This window comes from Nannobrachium achirus (genome assembly GCF_963921795.1).
Source record: "Nannobrachium achirus genome assembly, chromosome: 19".
In the NCBI taxonomy this organism is placed as follows: Eukaryota; Metazoa; Chordata; class Actinopteri; order Myctophiformes; family Myctophidae; genus Nannobrachium; species Nannobrachium achirus.
The window spans coordinates 18,826,862-18,848,353 of NC_137826.1; the positions used below are offsets into that span (position 1 = coordinate 18,826,862).

The following is a 21,492-nucleotide window of genomic DNA, read 5'->3' on the forward strand; positions in this document are numbered from 1 at the left end:
CATCGGAGATAAAGGGCTTTAAAGATGGGGAAATGCATTGGAGTATACGGAGAAAAACGGCCGCGCGATGCTCTCAGCGTCGACTCGAAGCGACTAGCGGCTAATGGGCTACATCCAGGCGTAGCCCCGACCTAACGGTGAGATATAAAGTTATACTGTAATTACAGTAAACGCGTCCAACGCGTCGTGGGCCTCCAGCGACATCAAAGAAATTGTCGCGTAGACACCTCGTGGGCACCCGCTGTGTTAAACAATAGAAAGAAGTAAATTAAATAATTTTAACACTCATCTTTTATATTCTTTAATTACAATCTAAAATGTGAACCCTTGTTGTAAAAAACTAAAGTTGTCCTTTAAGTAAGTGGTGAACAGGTCACCCTGCATTTATTACCATATATTAATCAAAGCTTTTGTCATAAACGCTATGTCCTCTCCATTGAGATAATTACGCAGGTTGTCCATTATATCAGATTTTATTTATTTATTTCTCGATTTTTACTTGCAATTCTGAAACAATTGAGTTGCAGTATAAACTGTCACACATTGTTACATATTAGGTAATTAGGCACACATGCACGCACGCACTAACCAAATTCTGTCCAGATGAATTAGTAAAGCTTTCTCACCGAGAATACGGTTCCTGCTTATAAAGGGGACTTGATTGGCCATGCTTTGCTTGATGTAGAGCAGTGGTTCTCAACCTGTGGGTCGGGACCCCCCCCCCAAATTATTTTGGGGGGGTCCGCAGATGATTAATTTAATGTGCAACATTGTTTTCTCTCTCAACAGTAAACAAACCAGCATAAAGTTTATGTGTATACTATAGAGGGTATCTGCACATTTCCAAAGTGACAGTTTAAGGACTTTTTAATAGGCCTACCTCTAAAATGACAAATTAAACATTGGCCAAATTGACAAATATTTCAGAAGTTGTGAAAATAGCCGATCTACATGCTCACGACTCCTCGCAATTCGAGGCGTTGTGAGCTGTAGATCTGCTATTTTCACAATAGAACCTTGTTGTGTAATGCCTCAACTCTTAGTGCTCGTCAGGGGGGTCCACAGTTAAAATATAATTATTTTGGGGGTCGCGGCCTGAAAAGGTTGAGAACCACTCATGTAAAGTAGGGCCGATGTTCAGGCCGCCATGGGGCAACTGAACAAAGGACATACTGTAGAAAACATTTAAAAACAGCAGTGCAAGATAATCCATTTTGCACAACACAATACAAATACAGGAGCACGCCAGATGAACAAGTACAATACATTACAATCACACTTTGCATTACAGTTCTAGTGCTCACCTTAGGTCAACTGCACTAACCGTATTCCTCCGCAAAACGTGTTACTTGCGTCAAAGCCTATTGTGCTTCAAGCCTTGTTCATCTGCTTTATTATTCATTTATGTGTCATCACCATCAAGAGCAGACTGCCATGTCGTCAGGCCATTTTGCGTAGGTATTTTATGAAACAAGCATTATGCTGTCTTCCTGAATGTTCAATATGAGTAATTCATTTACCGGTATCTATAGTTGGGAGCGACGTGTGTGTGTGAGAGAGAGAAAAAGAGGGAAGGAGCAAGTGAATTGAATAGATTTTTTAACCTTAGTATGCACTTGACAACATCTGAGTGAGTTATACAACTTTAGCATGTACATATTTAGAATTTAAGGACAAGCTTCAGTACTGGAGTTTCTGTCCCTGCGGTCTAAAGCGTTGGTTCTCAAAGTGGGATCGCAAGCTTGCCTTGTACATCTGCTATTTTGGAACATTTTAGAAAAATCTTTTTTACACAAGTCTTCTCTTTTGGGGGTCCCTGGCACAAAACATTTTCAGATGGTTTCTGTTGCCAAATATATATCAATTTTGGGGTCCTTGGCAGGAAAAGGTTTGAGAACCGCTGGTCTAAATGTCGTCAGTCCATTTTATGTCAGTATTTTGTGAAATGAATTTGTAGCGTATCATTGAAAATGCATAAACAGCTGTCATCTCAGGTTTGTGTGTGAGAGAGGGGAGAGACACAGACAGAAAGAGAGCAACAGAGGAATAGTGTATAACACAATGTTCCCATTGAGATGGCCGGAGCTGAGTGGGAAGACAGCCGGCTAACCCACTCTACGTGTCAAGGTTCTCGAGCAAGACACACATTTCCCCTTTCCTTGAGACTTGATTTTCATTTTTATTTGGACGGGGCAGCGCATATTAATAAAAACCCTGAGACTGGGAGGTTGAGGCATGATCCCTGGCTGGATCATACCAAAGACTCTGACAAATGGGACCCAGTGCCTCCCTGCTTGGCACTCAGCATCATTGGATTGGGGTTAAGTCCCTTCTACATACTGGCTTCATGTCCAGGGGGTGTACTTGTATATTAAGCTGCCACACACTACAGAAACAGGAGATAGGCTCCTGCCCTATGGGCCTCATGGCTCGGCAAGGCTTTCTTAAGAAGACGTTTTCAAGTCAAGGCGTCTTCTTGCCTGCAGTGCTTGCCTGGTAAACAGCCAGTAGCCACAAATCACAATATAAAAGTAGAAATGATTGCCCAGGATATTTCATCAGCTGCAAAAAAAATCTAATATATATAATTGTCTTGTAAGATCTAAAGATTCACAACAAATTGCTAAGTTGTTGTGTTGTGAGGTTGTATGAATGCCTTGAGATTTTTACTAGCCCTTTTGTGTGCCTTGGGCACAACAAGTTTGTAAAGCACTGCTTTATATTGATGGGATATATATTGATTATATTGAACTGGCATATAGGGACGTTCCAGGAAGAACTCAAAGGAGTAACATAACCCAGGGTATAGAATCTAAAAGGGTTACTGAAAAGACTCCAAAGTAGTCCTCTGTGAAAACAAATTATCTGCAGTATTCATAATATTGTTGCATTTATCAGAAGAGAGAACATGAGTCAATGCTCATTTAAAAACACAGAGCCTCTTAATCATTTGCTTAGTTGTGACTTTTACTCTAAATGGAATTGGTAATTTCTCCTTAAATGGCATTGGCTTGGTCATTTTTCTCTCTTTAGCTGACAACACCTTTTCAAAGCAAGCACCGAAAGCAATTGTGGAGAAAGGCTTAGCAAGATGGGAAGGAAATAAAAAGTTGAATTAAACAATCATGCGTATTGTTTTCTTATAGTAATCAGGGTTTGAGGGAGGAGTATAAGCAGAATGAAGAGGAGCCACTGTATACTCAACACTGGAACAACAGGATCTGACCCGAAAGCTCAGTGGAGTTAAAAGAAAAGAGGCGCATGTTACCCAAAGGAAGAACCAGAGCTGTTAAGCTCATCAATGACTTCTCCAGCTGAGACCTTTCTGTCTTCCAAGATCCGGGGAGAATGTGCAGAGGAACGTATGGAAACTTGGTCCTTACATTTCTAAAAGCTCCTGGGAAATCTTTCTGCAGCCAATCAGGAGGATGACCCGATAGCTCCAGTCTTCCATGACCCTACCCATACTTGACGGACCATTCGCCAAGGATGAGTACCAGAGGGCCAAGGCTACTATCAAGTGTGGCAAGAGCTGGGGGGGATGGAGTGAGGTTCTAACGTTTTGCCATTAGATGAGGAAGTGCTGGACTTTATCCATCTTGTCTGATGAGTTACACGAGCTGTGACGTAAATGATCATTGTTCAGGACAGGTATCAAAGTCAAGTGTTCCCAATGTATGAATGAATGGACCATTGTAAAGCGCTTTGAGTTCGCAACTTGCTTAGAAAAGCGCTATAAAAATGCAATCCATTATTATTATTATTAAGTGATCTCATCAAGACTGACAACTACCAGGCCATCAGCTTGAGCTCACTAGTGGCCAACACAGCTAACCGGATGATGCTCAATTGTCTTGCTCAAAACTCGATTCAGGATTCTGGAAGGTGTCAGGGAGCGGAACCTGTCAGCGGCGATCACCTTCAAAAAAGCTTTTGACACCATACACTGGGGGAAATGTAGCGCACAGCTAGGACTGGAAGGGGTACTCACCTTTGTGGACAGAGTGATTCAGGCATCCCTGATGGCGTTGGCTAGTCCACACCCTCACATCTCATCGCATAGTACTCATTATTAACCAGTGTGAGTGGCCACAGTATGAGCTGTATAAGTTGATTGATTTTGACTTTATTAACAGTTTGCAACAAATTTCCATTTGGGTCCTTTGTACTCAGTTGAGCGAAACATTTAATGACAGACAAATATACAATACTATGCAAAACGTCATATACTGTAAACGGTTAGTTGTTTTTTTTTTTCTCTCACAAATTACCTTCACAAAGGTTCCGAGTATGTGAGGCTCTGCTGTAATCTAGTTTACCTTGGAACTTTACCATGGAACATGATTACCCCAATTGAGCTTGGTTAGGGTTAGGGGTTAGGTTTAGGGATAGAGGTTAGGGTAAGGCCACAGGACTTGCATAAAAATGAATGGAAGTCTATGTAATGTCCCCCCAAGTGATGTATATATATATATATATATATCTTTAAGGACATACATATATATATATATATATATATATATATATATATATATATATATATATATATATATATATATATATATATAGTGTATGTGTGTGTGTGTGTGTGTGTGTGTGTGTGTGTGTGTGTGTGTGTGTGTGTGTGTGTGTGTGTGTGTCATGATGACTGTTTGGTTGACAACCTGCAGCACACATGTACAGTAATATGTTTTTATTATGTATCATATTGCTAGTGTTGATTTTTAAATGCTCTCCTCCGTAGACAATCATTTGTCTTAATATTAAGGTTTGGTTGGATTTCCTCTCTGTCCAGCCGCCTGTCTTTACATGTCTCTGATTGTAATGCACCTTGAGATATATTCAGGTAAAACATCAGCATGTTCCCCTTTAAGCAATAAAAATGTAGTTAGCAGTACTAGTAGCATCATGAAAGTGACATCTAAAGCTTGATCTATACTTGTAAGATGGTGCCTCATGTGAAAAATAGCCGATCCACAAGCTCACAACGTGCAACATTTATAAACACCAGACCAGCACTCATGCAGAAAAGGCACGCATCTCATTGCTAATGCAGCAAGAGATGTTCAGGGAGCTTTGAAATCATTTTAAATCCAATTAATTCAGCAGGTGAATATTTTAACGATGCCAGAAACTGCTAAGAGATTCCTTATTCAATATATGTATTTTTGGTCACATTTGAAAAATAAAAACCTCCCTTTTTTGTTATTACAGTATTTTAAAAACGATTTAAAATAGTGAAAATAGCCCGAAAGCCCAAGAGAGAGAGAAAAAACAAGAAATGTTAGCAGAGTGAGAGAACGGACATAATAGTTGGCGAAATGGCAACTTCACGTGTTCAGTTGTTCATAAAACATGTAAGTTCTACACAAAATAGGCTAAAGTTAAATCCCATACATTTCTCAATCTCTCTCTCACTGGTGTTCTCGCTGCCTGTGTGATTTCAGGTTCAGGTTCAGGTTCAGGTTTATTAGTCACATGCATATCCATACAGGTACAGACATACAATGAAATGCTTGTGCCAGGAGCACTCTCAGCCTTATTACACACAAAAACATCAACCCACAACAACAAGACAACAACAAGTCACCCAAGACAACCCAAAAACAACAAAAATATATTTCATCCTTCAACGGTGGCGCAGCAAACACAGCAGCAGCAGACTGGGCAGATGTATAAACCCAAAAATGGCCTTGCAGATCTGTTATGTTCAGTGAGTGACACTACCATGCTTCAACATGCAATGCAAATCAGGCTTGTCTGCCTTCTGCGAGTCTAAGCACCGCGGAATGTAAACCCTTTAATAATATAAATGCACACAGCAGCAAGGGACACTTAATTTAGTTCATTAACCAGAAAGCATGGAAATAATATCTTACCACACAAGCTGTACATCATGGCATTGGCTGGGTGAGGTACATATTCAAGCCACCGTATGCTACAGAAACAGGACATAGGCTCCTGCCTCTATGGACCACTTTGCTTGGGAACATTGGTTCCCAGGGCTACTTAATTATTTATATCAACTTAAATGAATGAGCTGGCCTCGACACAATTAAGGTTGGGTAGACTCACCTTCCCTTTCACTCCTAAATTAAAAATGTTTTGAAGTTCACATTTGCACTGTTGTGTGAACTTTCCCAATTATGTCTTTATATATTGAATAAAGAATCTCTTGACACATCATGTCCAGTTTTTGACAACTGTAAATTATTCACCTGCTGAATTAATTGGATTTAAAATTATTTCAACTCTCCCTGATCGTCTCTGAATAACCTTTTTTAACATGTGCATGGAATAATGGAACAGTTGTCCATTATAGTTCTACTAGCCCTTACCCGTTCAAAGATATGAACTCCGAAATGGGGTAATGGGGTGTGCACTGTGCACACAGTATATGAGGGATGGAAAGTAACTTTAACTGGTGCTTGCATGATAATATGTAGGAGCATCAATGTAAGAAATACCCATTTCGTTTAATTGCGACCGCCAGGTCGCATTTACTACCAAAACCTCCACCGGCTGTCCGTCCGTCAGTCAGTCAGTCAGTCAGTCAGTCAGTCCGTCACACGTCACACTTTTGCCCTGCTCATATCTCCGCAACCGTTGCCCCGATCCATGCCAGATTTTGCACACACACTCCTTGCCTGCCAAACTACAACCTCCACCCATCAATTCTCACATGCCCCTCTTCTAGCGTCACCATGAGGCCCATTCTTGCAAAACACATTTTTGGACACTGCTCCTACAATTTTTGCCCTAAAATCATGCAAATCTGTACACAGTATGTCTACACTCATCTCTTCAACATGGATCTGTCCCCTTTAGCGCCACCTTGAGGCCGATTTCTTATAACACTTTTCTGGACACTACTCCTACACATTTGGCCCTAAAATCACGCAAATCGCTACACAGTATGTCTACACTCATGTCATCAACATGGATCTGTCCCATATAGCGCCCCCATCAGGCCGCTTTTTTCAAACACATTTTTGGACACTGCTCCTACAAATTTTGCCCTAAAATCACGAAAATCGGTACACCCCACATTCTCTGAGCCAACCAAAACTATACATTGTCCACACAACTAGGAACCAATGCCAGTTACAGCCGTCTTTGTGTATACATGTGACCTGACGGTCGCTTATCTCCCGATTAGGGAGTCTTACTGGTGGCTACAGAGATACTGTGTACCGCTTCGCGTGATTTTAGGCCAAAATCTGTAGGAGCAGGGTCCAAAAATGTGTTTTGCAAAAATCTGCCTGATGGTGCCGCTAGAAGAGGGCCATGTGAGAAATGAGGGGTGGAGGTTGTGATTTTCCATCTAAGGAGTGTGTGTGCAAAGTTTGGCATCGCCAAGTGTGACGTGGCGTGACGGACAGACAGACAGACGGACGGACGGACGGACGGACAGACAGACAGACAGACAACAGCCGGTGGAGCTTTTCACTTGCGCTTTTCAACCTAACGGTCGCAATTATGCTTAGATGATTTTAATTTATATTAGGATACTTTTTTTTAAGGAGTTTATGTTTATTTAGTTCACTGGCATATTCAAGAGTTTGCAGGATTGCTTTTTTTTTTTGATCAGTGGTCTGCAAACTGGAGTCTAGGGACCCCCAGGGGGATTTGACGTTTGATACTAATAACGCAAAACAATCTTAAATATTGTTGTACTGTACATACAGTACATGTTTGTCACACAACAAAGTATGTAGGGCTGAAGTGGTTAATGCGCTGTCTGTGATTCAAGTCCACGCTACACTCAATGCCATCCCATCTTTCTGCCCTCACTTTCCTGTCTCTTCACAGTCCTATCTCCCTCTGCTCCTCACAGGTAACGTCTTTGTGGTGAGCTTGGCATTTGCAGACCTTGTGGCGGCGTTCTACCCATACCCTCTGGTTCTCTACGCCGTCGTTCATGATGGATGGTCCCTGGGGAACACACAATGCATGGTGAGATGTCCTCCATCATTCCATCCAGTGTGTGTTGTGTGGATGTGCTCACACATACACACACACACACACACACACACACACACACACACACACACACACACACACACACACACACACACACACACACACACACACACACACACACAACTTGCAAATGTGAGTGGTTGCAATAGGAAAATGCTCTCTTCACAGCTCATCTTGTGTGCAGTGTAGGGCAGGCATACACCAGATAAATATAACTGACTGTTGAATTCTAGAGGGGGCTTGCTTTGTGCTGGTGTGAGAGGAAATGCACTGAAGGGGTGTTTAATTTTCAAATGAGCAGTTTTGGTGTCAGTGACGAAAACTAATTGGACACACAAATTAGACGGCAGTGGACAGCACTGCCCAGTGCCTGCCTGCTTGGACAATTCAGCTTTACTTGTATATGTTCTGCTTGTCTATTTCATTTTGATTCTGTATAAATCCTTCAAGCTGGAAAGAATATTGTAGTGGAACTTAATACAATCTCAACCACTTGAGGCGAAGGTTAAATGCTTGTATCCAACAAAACTGTTGTGCATTATGACCCACGGAGAAAAGGCACTATATAAGTTTCTCTTTCATAATAGGTTCACTGGTCAGTGATCACTCAAATAGAGAGTTTAGCCATACTGCCAGGTCCTGTTTGGCTTGTCATCACTTCAGGCATCATTGATGCATGTCTTACACAAAACACTTCTCATAGGACCAGTGCCAGATGTATTATCCATTTTATTATTTCTTACCAAGCTAATTTACATTATCTGCTTCATTTGATGACTCTGCACCTCTTGGGAGATATTACGTTACAGACAGGCTTTTCTTCCATTGCAATGTGGAATTACACCAATTCAGTCATTATGCCAATTCTCAATTTGTGTTTCAGCTGTACCTTCTTTAGTTGGTCATTTGGGAGGGTGTAGATGGGCATGTGTCTCCTATAATACTTCGATTAGCTCTATTGTTACAAAGTTCATTAAGAGCTCCACTCGCACATTAGATGGAGGAATCAAGCAGGCTGGACCTGCCGACTGACAGCCACATTCCAATTCCTCCGGCATGTCAAGTTGTATTTAGATGCTGCTGTATTTCTCTTATGCTGTTTGACTTTCATTCTAGGCCACACCATGCACATTAAACAGCACAATTGTATAAATAAAGATCAATTCATTTAATGTGGTGCTTTGATCATTATTATTCAGAATGACGTAGGCTATAAATGCACTAGTAGCTATGCAGTTTAATCCGTTCAACACCCGCATGCAGGCATGTTATGTTTACGTTCTAGGGTATGAGCTCGCAGATCAAAGTTCTGTCGGCTCTAAAACATCCCTTTGAAGTCCGCCTCATGGCACTTTTCTTTTTGATCCTATCTAGTCATGGTCAGTGTTGGGGCAACACGGGTCGCCTTGGAAATCAAAGAAGTGCTGATCAAATAGAATCCATTTTCTGATACTGCGTCGTCTATTTCTCGCCTCAAATGTTTGTAAAAACATTCTTGAGAGCAACGTTTAGTTGTAAATGATGCTGTGTGTTTGTTTACATGGCTGACATGTTGGATACGGCACTAAATTCACACAGCACAGCCTGAATGCAGCAGGTGCTCTGAGACGTTGATTAGGCAGAGGTGCATTAGAGAGCGGTGCGGTCATTATTCTCCTATAATTGACCGCTGATTTCAGCGCTTGACCATTCAGAATCAAGCATTCAACCAAGCCGTGTAACAAACAGATAGATACAGTAGGTCTTAAATTACTGTATTGAGAGAAACAGACAAATGATGGTCTCTCACAAGTTTCTCTGACAAATAGTACAATTGACAGGGTTTTTATAATGAATGACATGCAGTTGATGACAGTTCAGCCGTGGAGTGCGTCCATAGGCTGAGATGAGAGGATGGCAGGATGATGTCATCTTGGGCACATTGGTCCTGCTAGAAAAACCAGCATAAAACCAGCATAAAACCAGCATAGAACCAGCATAAACCAGCATAGACCAGCATGGAAATTATGCTGGTCTATGCTGTTTTTTCTAGCAGGGGGGTCAGTATTCCAAGGATGGGTTGTTGACGTGATTTGGTATCTTGTTGTTGTTGCAGAGAGGCGTCTGCAAGATCAAAACATTCTCCTGGCCCTAATAGGGTCAGCTATCTTTCTATAGCCCGAAGAGACGGTACATGCAGAACAGATAGGCAATCAACACTTCTACTACAAACCAGATTTTCACAATAGAACCGTGTTATACAAAATGTAATGCCTCAACTCTTAGTGCTCGTCAGGGTGGGGGGGTCCCCAGTTCAAATATAATTATTGTGGGGGTCACGGCCTGAAAAGGTTGAGAACCACTGAGTTACTAGGGCATTCACCAAATATTCGAATATTCGAATATCAAAGTCACTATTCGACGTTGTTCACCGAAGTTGAATATTCGCTTTTTTTTCTTCTTCTTCTTTAAAAAATCAAACCTCGGTTCGAAGTGGAGCGGTGAATCTGAGCAGCTATACCCTGTGTGTGTTGCTAAATGCCTAAACTGTAAACTGTGCCTGTGAGTGAGTGGTGAGTGTGCCTGGCCTGCACAAAACAGCGCCCCTCCTTTAACTAGTGTGTTGTGTGTGGCCACTCAAGGTATTGCCAGGCTACGGACACGGCCAGCCAGCCAGCCAGCCAGCCACCCAGCCACCCAGCCACCCAGCCAGGGACATACCCACGGACATACCTGTCTATTGGGAGCGCTTTCACCGCTCCAAAAATATATAGTTTATAAAATTTGGCTAGATAGGAAGTCATAAGAATGAGTTGTCAATGCCCCTGGTGGATGAATTTGTTAATGCTCTATACCAGGGGTTCTCAAACCTTTTTAGGCCGTGACCCCCAAAATAAACATATTTGAACTGGGGAATCCCACCCTGACAAGCACTTGAAATTGTAGGTATTACATTTAATGTGACTCGGTTCCGCAGATAAATATTGTGAAAATAGCAGATCTACATGCTCTGCAGATCTACATGCACAACGTTGTGAGCATGTAGATCGGCTATTTTCATAATGTTCGCCTCTTGCTTACTTAATATTTGACAATTTGTCCAGTCCTGTCGAATATTCGACTATTCGAAATTTCGAATACTTTGAGGTCGGATAATTCGAATACTAAAAATCACTATTCGTGAATGCCCTATGAGTTACACCCCTGGTCGTCCCCTCTGTCCGCAGATCAGCGGCTTCCTGATGGGGCTGAGCGTCATCGGCTCCATCTTCAACATCACAGGGATCGCCGTGAACCGCTACTGCTACATCTGCCACTCCTTCTCCTACAGCCGCCTGTACAGCTACCGCAACACCCTGCTGTTCGTCGCCCTCATCTGGCTCCTCACGGTAGTGGCCATCCTGCCCAACTACTTTGTGGGCTCGCTGCGCTACGACCCCCGCGTCTACTCCTGCACCTTCTCCCAGACGGTCAGCAGCTCCTACACGGTGGCCGTGGTGGTCGTTCACTTCCTGGTTCCCATTGGCGTGGTGACCTTCTGCTACCTGCGTATCTGGGTGCTAGTGATTCAGGTGCGCCGTTGATTTTGTTAGCAAATTTTGATTTAGTTTTAGTCGTAGTCTTTTTGAATGAAAGTTCCATTTTGTTTTGATCATATTTTAGTCATCTGAAATGTTTGAGTGTTCGTCTGGTTTTAGTTGACTAAATTTCAAACAATTTTTGTCGTCTAAAATGTATTTTGGCAGGTCTTGATGGCACGGTAATGACTGGTTTTACACTTGGTTGCATTCTGAACATAGCTGATCTATGAGCTCGTTGATCTGCTATTTTCATAGCGCGACACCCGAGCACAACCAAACATAAAATGACTTGTCTTTTAGTTCTACTGTATCTCTTCCCTCCCTTAACATTTTAGTTTAGTTTTATTTGTTGATGAAATTGTCTTACTTACTTACTTACTTACTCTTTTATTTGGTTTTCGTCAGTTTTAGTCAACAAAATCAACAGTTTTCAGGTTGGCCTCTTTTTCCACCCCAGAATGTAATTGAGTGGCATATAATTATGCACTGAGATGTTATGACAGATTTTCAAATGTCAATAATACTTAAAATGTTTTGAAGTTGCACTTTAAACAGTGCTTCAGTTATCTAACGTGACATTTAAGGTCACAACAAAGACATCCTAACAAAGCACTGTAGTGGGCGTGCTTATTAATTTGTATTGAGGCCAATTAAGTGTGTTCTATGCTGTTCTGTATGTGGGTGGGTGGGTGGCTGCAGGTACTGTATAAGAACATTTTGTATCGATTATGGTTTAGGACTCCCACGCAGAGCTTTTAAGACAGCTGTTCAAAATAATAATAATAATAACAACAATAAGGTGAGTCATTCCAAAGAGTATGGGGGCTCTGGTGGCAAGGTCTCTGCTAGTATGGTAGAATTTGATGATCGCAGGAGCCATCTGTGCTGTTAGTTTGTCAGTTAGGTTAGTTAGGATAGTTAGTTAGGTATAGCTAGGTAGGTAGGTAGGTAGGTAGGTAGGTAGTTAGGGGTGTACATTCATTACTGTAACAATACAATGCAAAATTGTGCCAGACTGCCAGTTCAATTGCAGCTGCATTCTGGACATGCAGCATTGAAAATAATTGTAATAAAGGGCAGGATCTGTTGAAGGCATGTATGACAGTTTCCAGATGTTTTGTAGAGAGAGGTGATTTAAGGTGATTCAAGTTGAAAATTGTACGATTGTGGAACTGTTTTTGTTTATCCAAGTTGAGGTTGCTATGGAGTGGACTCAGTAGATTGGAAATCTGGCTGTTAATCACTCTCAGCCTGTCATCCCTATTTGGGTATGTCATTATACGTAGGTTACTGTAAAAAAAAAAACTAAATATACTGTATATAATATACTGTATATATTTCTTTCTTCTAAAAAATAAGTTCTATTAAAATTAGCTTACGGGAGGACAATATAATGCATGACAGAGAGAGAGAGAGAGAGAGAGAGACAGACAGACAGACAGACAGACAGACAGACAGACAGACAGACAGAGAGAGCACGTGACAGTGATAATATGTGTACCTTCTGGAATCATTTACAGTCTAATCTCCATTGACTGTATTGGTTTTGTATAGTATTTTATGTATTCAGTATTATTATTATCTGGGTCCCATCCTCTTTTACAGTACACTTTAAGACATAATAAGACAGAATAAAGCCATAATAAGAAATAATGTGTTGGTAATTAGAGCTAATATATTTTATTAGACAGAAACAAAGACAGAATAGTAGAAAGAGAGAATACATTCTCTGGCACCGTCACCTGCCGCGGAACTGCAGCGGCAGACACTGCCGCACGACCGCTAGTTCGACCAGCAGTCGCACTGCATCGCCGGCGATAGGACCAGCACTGCACGGACGGGCAGTTTACCTACGGACAGTTTTACTACGGACAGTTTTACTACGGGACCTGCCGGTCCGTGTGGCGGCCGCCGGTCCTACTGGCGGAACTGCTGGTCCTATCGCCGGCGATGCAGTGCGACTGCTGGTCGAACTAGCGGTCGTGCGGCAGTGTCTGCCGCTGCAGTTCCGCGGCAGGTGACGGTGCCAGAGAATGTATTCTCTCTTTCTACTATTCTGTCTTTGTTTCTGTCTAATAAAATATATTAGCTCTAATTACCAACACATTATTTTTTATTATGGCTTTATTCTGTCTTATTATGTCTTATTATGTCTTAAAGTGTACTGTAAAAGAGGATGGGACCATTATCTGGGGGAGGAATACCAGAGCAGAATCAGCCAGAATCAAAATATGATGTGACTTGGGCAGAATACAGATAAGAAGTCTGAGACTTCTTGAACAAAGCCTCTGGATTTAGGAGGCCTACAGTATCCACAAATGTGCAAGTACTTCAAAACTTTAATATTCTTCAACAGACATTATAATGCATGAGCGTTTTATATATATATATATATATATAGAGAGAGAGAGAGAGAGAGAGAGAGAGAGAGAGAGAGAGAGAGAGAGAGAGAGAGAGCTTGTGACTGTGATTAACGTACACCTTATTGAGTCTATTCTAATCTCCATCTGTCTCTATGTTCATATTGTCCAGGTACGCCGCAAAGTGAGAATTGATGAAAGTCCCCACCTCAAGCCCAGCGACTTAAGGAACTTCATCACCATGTTTGTGGTTTTCGTGCTCTTTGCCATCTGCTGGGCTCCCCTGAACCTGATTGGCTTGGCGGTCGCCATAGACCCGCCTCGCGTGGGGCCGCGCATTCCCGAGTGGCTGTTTGTGGTCAGCTACTTCATGGCGTACTTCAACAGCTGTCTGAACGCCATCATCTACGGGCTGCTCAACAGGAACTTCAGGAAGGAGTACAGACGCATCATCACGTCCGTCTGGGCCTCTCGGCTGTTCGTGACGGAGACGTCGCGAGCCGTCACGGACTGCAAGAGTGTGAGGAGCAAGCAGTCACCTCCTCCACCGCTCAACAATAACAACTCTCTCAGAGATCAAATGAACGCCCAGAGTAAAACCTAATGTACAGAGAAGAATGTGTGCACATCTTAATGCCTGTATTTAGGCCAGGTGCTGGACATCAAGGCATCAAGGTGAGAATCAAAGAGAAGATAAAACTTCTGCACACTGTTTAAGCTCCAAAAAACATACTTTTATTAATGGCTTAACATGTTGACCCGTTTAGGCCTTCATCAGGCAAATATTCAATATTTGCATTAATAAAAAATATGTTTTTTTAGCTTAAAAAAAATAACTGATCTTTTATGTGACACGCTTATACGTTGGTATACGTTACAATGTATTCCACATTCACTCATTCATTCACTCACTCACACACACACACACACACACACACACACACACACACACACACACACACACACACACACACACACACAGCGATGGACGAGGAAACCATGAAAGGCACCAACCTGCTTATCGGGAGCAGTTTGGGATTAATAAGTGCCTTGCACAAGGACACTTCAACACGTAGCCTGAAGGAGCCTGTTATCTAATCGGGAAACTTCAGATGGACGCTTTAAAACCTCTGAGCCACTGCTACTCCAGAACATGGTGGTTGCAATGTGGAACAAAAATACACTAACAAAACTTGTTTTGGTTCTTAATCTGGAGGGTGCTCTCCATTCCGACATGTCTCCATTCCGACAGTGACTTCTTATTGTCGGAGTGGCAATACTTCCATAGAGGTTAGGTTTAGGGTTAGGGTTAGGGATAGGGTTAGTGTCGGAAAGGAGACATGTCGGAATGGAGATATGTAAACCTTGTTTCTTATATTGTTTGGAAAATCATGATCAATAATGTTGGTTATTTGGTGGTACTTTTTTTTTTTTTTACTAAAAAGATGAGTTTTTGTTGCTAATTTGCGAAAAAGCTGGACAAATCTAATTGTTAATGCAGTGAGTAATCTTGACTGCAAAGGTAACTGTTGTGAATACCATTTTGACCAAACTTTTAAACAAAGCTCCACTCTTGTTTGAAGCTCAAGCTGAAAAATCTTCTATCTGTATGTTATATTACATTTTTTATGGCTCTAGTCTGGGCCAGAACTGGACCACTCTAGATAAAGTCAAATGGCCCTATTTAAGAGATCTGAGTATGGTAAGGTAAAGTGAATCATGGCGAAAATGCTTTGGGAGCGTGTCCAACTCCAATATTCATCTATAATGCGTTCTTTTAAAAACTGGAAAATGTGAGACTGATGGATTGTGTTTAGACTAGACTCATTACCACTGTGTCCCTTGTAACCTAGCAATGACATTAAGTGCTGCAATTTGTGCCACTTTGCGCCGGTTGTAATACAACGCCCTAAGATTTCAACATTTCTTAGAGGGAGTCAAAAAAATCTAAAATGTTCCATGCCTCTTTCTTCTTAAAGCCTCAAATTACTGTGGATTACCTCACCTGAATGCTGAACAGATTCTAAGGATAGAAAAGTAGATAGATTGTAATGTCTACAACTAAGCGTTTACCTCTATGGTAAACATATGATATTTTGACTTATCCCACACTAAGCCTCAAAGGGGTAATACTTACAGTACTGCCTCACAGGACCTTTTCACCTAGTTATACTTAGTATGAGTTCAGAGCACTCCTAGTTGTTAATTGAGTACACAAAGACAACTCCAGTTGTATTCTGGATACAAAATTATCCAACTCAGCTTGTTTGTTTCAGCAAAGCTGAGCAATTTTGTGTGAGATATGTACAGTACCTTTTGAGCTGTTGTACCAAGTTTTAATGTATATAGCTATCATTAATTAAGTCAGCTATACTTTTCTATGACCACCTACTGTATAACTTGTCCTGCCATCTTGTTATCTGTCACATAAGGTACGATATATTGGTTAACTTAAAGCTACAACGAAGCTAGATGTGTGGGACTCATTGGCAACAGCAATACTTTTAAATTTTGTACATAATAGTATAATTATCCAATGTTTCTATTTTGTACTTCATAGAATCAAGTTATGCTATTGCAATTTCTCTGTAAAAAAGAGTCTGTCCACAACTTTCCAACATCCCATCGTGCATTGCGCAGAAGGCGAGCGGCGCAGCCGAGTGTGATCGACAAGCTCATAATGGTTGCATCTGCGACGCGACGTGAGCTTGTATGTCTGCTGTTAACCGGAAGTGTCCCGCAGATAATGCTACAGTAAAGTCTTGCGGAAATAGGTGGATAGGTCACATTGTAAACTGATCAGTTTAGCCATAAACTATAGTGGCTGTACTGTATGTCTGTCTGTGTATACCGTATATCATTGGTTCTCAACATCAGGTCTCGGGACCAACAACGATGTAATTCTGTCCACATAATGTGTACACTGCGGCTAGTCTATGCACACCTCAAGGTAGGGCTGTATAGTCTGGTCTCAAGACCACATCTTAATGGCCTCGGCCACCATCGTGATCTCGTGTGCAATCGTACTCTGTCTTCTTGACTCAATCTTGGACCAAGACGACTCAGGATTTTATTTCTGCGCAGATTTTTTTTTCTCTGAATAATTACTTAATATATGAGTATTCATGCACACAAATATTTTTGCTTATACGTATGTGTATACTTTACAGTTTACAGTTTAGGCATTTAGCAGGCGATTTTAATCCAAAGCGACCTACAATTGGAAATAGATGTTTTAATTGCTACTGCTTTTTATACGACTTTAATACAGATGGTGCAATATTATTTACACATACTTTAAATGCATAGAAGGTCAAATTTTCTCATTATTGTAGCAATAGCAAGGTGTTTGACACTCTTCTGACTTGTTATACTGTACCTATGAGCTTTTCCAACATCAGTAAAACAGTGCAGAATTTCAGATCAAAAGATTGTCTTCTGTTATATTTACTAACAGAAAACTGCTCCGTCACTCCCCCACTCTGCTTTACGTGGTCTTGAATACAGCACTACCTCCAGGTTGTCTTGTTTTATTATTATTTGTAAGTTGCTCAAATCTAAAAAAAAAAAAAAAGACAAAAATCCACAGCTCAGGGTGTCATTTATTGATGTGCTGAAAATAAGGTCACAAACGTTACATTCAGCTACCTATTTTTGACTGAGTGAAATGGGACCCATGGAATGGAATGGGATCCAAGAAAACTAAGCTTCTTTTTCATCTTTCTGCCTATCTTTTTTTTGGGCATTTTGGCATTCCCCTCTCATCTGGAATACTTACATATTATAGATTTTATAACATTATTTAAAAAGCTCTATACACTTTAAATCCATCATTTCCAGGTGTATTATCTAAATTTGACATCAACCGTTTTATTATTTAAATCAGCTATTATAATTATCATTACTTGATAAACAGCTTTTATCTTGCTATCAGTTTGATACCCACTGTTATTAAAAGATACCCATAAGTATCATAGCGATTAATATATTATCTTTTAATTAACTCTTACAATGTTGTTGTGTAATTTACAAAATCCTTTTCTTAAATACACAAGTGACCTCAACCTTAATGAACGTTTTATTATTACTCCATTTCTCCATCCATAATCTATTATAAGTGCTGGTACGTGATCTTAATGGAATGTATTCATTACGTGCGGTTTCCTACTGTAATAATACCTCTTAACACCAGGTTGCAGCTAAAACTCCCCTGAAACCTTTCTGTGTGTGTATTGCATCATTGAAAATACCATAGTTTTTTATGCTGTATAACTTTTTTTATTCATACTGTGTTAAATGGGAGAAACAGGGTGCTCTTTGTCCGAAAAGACAAAACTTCAAAGATTGTTCACTTCTAGTAAAGGACGGCCATGTTGTCGTTGAACAGAAACAGAAAGTGTTTGATATACTGTAGAAAAAATAAAAACAGTCACTGTTTTGTCTCTATTGAGGGGAAGGAGGATTTCACAGATGTGTAAAACATAAATAAAACGAGTAACAAATCCCATTGAGTCTCAAAAGATGATCAGTCATAATAAGACTATACCAAAATACAAAATAAAATATACCAAAATAAAATACGCAATCAGTCTGACAATCACAGGCATTAACAGCAGCAATGTAAAGCTTGGGTGGCCCGGCAGAAGTGTTAAAGGGACATTTTGGAGGAGTGGTTTTTTTTTGGCACTCTGATGTTATTCCATCCAGTAAGGGATAAATACTGGCTCCTTGGGGGTTGTCCATATATTACATCCCGACAGCCTGATAACTCCCTGAGGCGCCAACCGAGGGGAGTTATCAGGCTGAAGGGATGTTATATATGGATAACCCCCAAGGAGCCAGTATTTATCCCGCTTATTACCCGGCTGCTAAATAAAATTAATAATTTGACTAAAAAAAAAAAAAAAAAAAAAAAGTATTTCCTTGTTTACAGACAGCTGAAAGTATTCCAGTGTTGCGCTGGGCGTCCCCCTCAGCGCGACACGGTCGCCTTGGAAAACAAGGAAGTGCTGATTAGATAGAATCCATTTTCTGATACTACGTTGTCTATTTCTCGCTTAAAATATTTTTAAAAACATTCTTGAGAGCAACGTTTAGTTCTAAATGTCGCTGTGTGTTTGTTTACATGGCTGACATGTTGGCTACAGCACAAGATTCACGCAGTGCAGCTTGACTGCAGCAGGTCTTCTGAGTCTTTGATTAGCAGCGGTCTGTTATCAGACCTCTGATTTCAGCGATTGACCAATCAGAATCAAGCATTCAAACAAGCCGGGTAATAACAAGTGTTAGAGGTGATTTTTTTTTTTGTCAGGTTGTCTATAGATTTAATCGACTAAAATCCTACTTTAATCGACTAAAACTAAAACATTTCAGAGGACTGAAATATGACCAAAACAAAATGAATTCATATTCAATAGACTATGACCAAAACTAAATCTAAATTTGCTGTCAAAATTAACACTGACACAGAAGGACGTACTGTAAGTCACATTGTCAGGTCTCCTGGGAACTGTTTTAAATGTACATTGCAGAAGTTTAGTTTAAAAAGCATAGGATGACCGTTTGGGCTATTATTGTTAGGGAGAGTTATTACTGGTCTTTGGAGATGTGGAAAAAAAAACAGGCCTACTAATTGACATGGTGCATTACAGTCTTATTTCATACGGAAATACTGCCTTACACAATACTATAATAGGCCACCAGGAAGTGCCACATTTTGAACTTAGTTAGTGAAGTTAGTATTTAAGTTTTCTTGTTAGGATAATGATAAAAAAAAAATAAAAAAAATCTGAAACTGAACATTTATACTGTATATCACTTATCACTTTTCCAGTTTCTATTTTTGTGTCGTAGTTTGCTGTTGTGTGTGTGTTATTATGCTGGTGCATTACACAGGACAATGATCAAAATAAAGCTTTTATTAAGTGGACTTGTGTGGAAACACCTTTAAATTTGGCTTTGTGGTTGTGGTGGCCAGGTAAATGTCTGTTGTAATGCCTGTGCAAACAGTGATGGATGTGCATGCTGTCGTTTCTGTTGTTATTTATATGACCAGTGTTGTTTATATTGAGAACAAACCACTGGACACAAGTATTTTGTCATTGAGGTTGGTCTTGGTATAGCATGCATCAATCTAAGGTGGAAACTGAATTTGACATTTCAAACTTCAGTTGACTTGTGTTGCCAATAATTTTAAAAAAAACTGTGTTGTATGTGATTTCTTCTGAAACTGTGAATAATAAAAGTTATGTTAAATACCGTACTGTCTTCAGCCACATTGAACTTCTGCACTTTTATTGAAATTATTATCTCAGCCAGGCCGGAACAGCCGTGGATGAGAATGTTATGTTTTGTCACCATTCAGTGCGTCTGCCTGTCTGTCAAAGGAAGGACCCCAATGGAAACAAGCCATAGGCTTTCTTGGGTTTTAAATCCTCTTAGCAGACCTTGTATTGAACTGTACTTTTCCTGTGTTCTTTTTTTTTGCAAACTGCTAATAAAGTATTCAATCAATCAATGAATGTCCAGCCGATGTTCTCATCCCATTGAATGAAAGAATGCATATGAAAGAAGCCCACTGGTCTGGAAAGACGCAACCGGTACTTTTAATACCTCCAAGTACAGATCTAAGGTCAAATTTACTGAATACTGACTTATTTTGAAAAGCCAAACAGGAGCCACAGAATTTTGTTGTCTTTTTTGTGAAATGGCAAAAGCTTGTCTGAGTGTCTGTGAGTATAGCTAATCTCAGGCACCGCTGGACCAATCGGCGTGAAACCTTATACACAACCTTACAAACACTCCCAGACAGTACAAACTCTATTTCACCTGCAGCTTCCTCGTGTACTGAAACAGCCCTGGGTAGGCTTCCGGCCCTGGTGGAGATTTGCATTCTAAGGGGTGCACTTTTTTTGGACAGCTAGTGGACTGTTTGAGCTAAAGTTGTCTAAGCACCAAATATCTGTTGCCATTTTATTGTCGAAGACACATTTTGGACTTTGTAAAGTGTTTTAGCTTGTTCGATTTCTCCCCTGCCTTGATGTGAGACGGTGACAGACACTGTGGCTTGAGCTACAGAAAGACAAATTATGCAAGGGATAATTGCGACAGGATGATTAGAGGCTAAGGTGTTTAATCATCCTGAAGGAAGTTATTTGCAACCAGCGTGGCGACAATTATCCTTAATAAATTCATTCATAAACTGACTCAAAAGGAAAAAAAAAAAAAAAAAGTATTTCCTTGATTAAACAGTAATGAAAGTTTGTTGTGTTGTGCTGCATGGCTGTCCTCCAGCGCAACATCAGAAAACAAGGACTTGTTGATCAAATAGAATCAATTTTTCGGTTACTGCATCGTCTGCTTCTCTTCAAATGTTTTCAAAAACATTTGTTAAGAACCATGCTGTTAATGACATAGTGTGTTTGTTTACATGTCTGCCATGTTGGATACGGCATACAAATCAATCAGTGCAGCCAGGCGCTCTGAGCCTTTGATTAGACAGAGGTCTGTTATTGAGCTGAGCAGTCATTATCCAGAAATAACACACGCTGAATTCAGTGATTAACCAATCAGAATTTAAGCATTCAATC

The 21,492-nt window shown here is 40.6% G+C and overlaps 1 protein-coding gene across 1 annotated transcript in view; it reads left to right on the plus strand.

Annotated features, from left to right (window-relative positions):
* The window catches only part of LOC308304664 (melatonin receptor type 1B-B-like), a gene marked incomplete at both ends in the record, with an annotated part of 51,400 nt that extends 36,893 nt beyond the window's left edge, over positions 1-14,507 (plus strand). The window contains 3 exons of the mRNA XM_080749288.1: positions 7,838-7,956; positions 11,190-11,534; positions 14,076-14,507. Coding sequence (XP_080605414.1) covers positions 7,838-7,956; positions 11,190-11,534; positions 14,076-14,507 — 896 coding nt within the window. The remainder of the gene's footprint in view (positions 1-7,837; positions 7,957-11,189; positions 11,535-14,075) is intronic.
* Between the last annotated feature and the right edge of the window lie 6,985 nt (positions 14,508-21,492).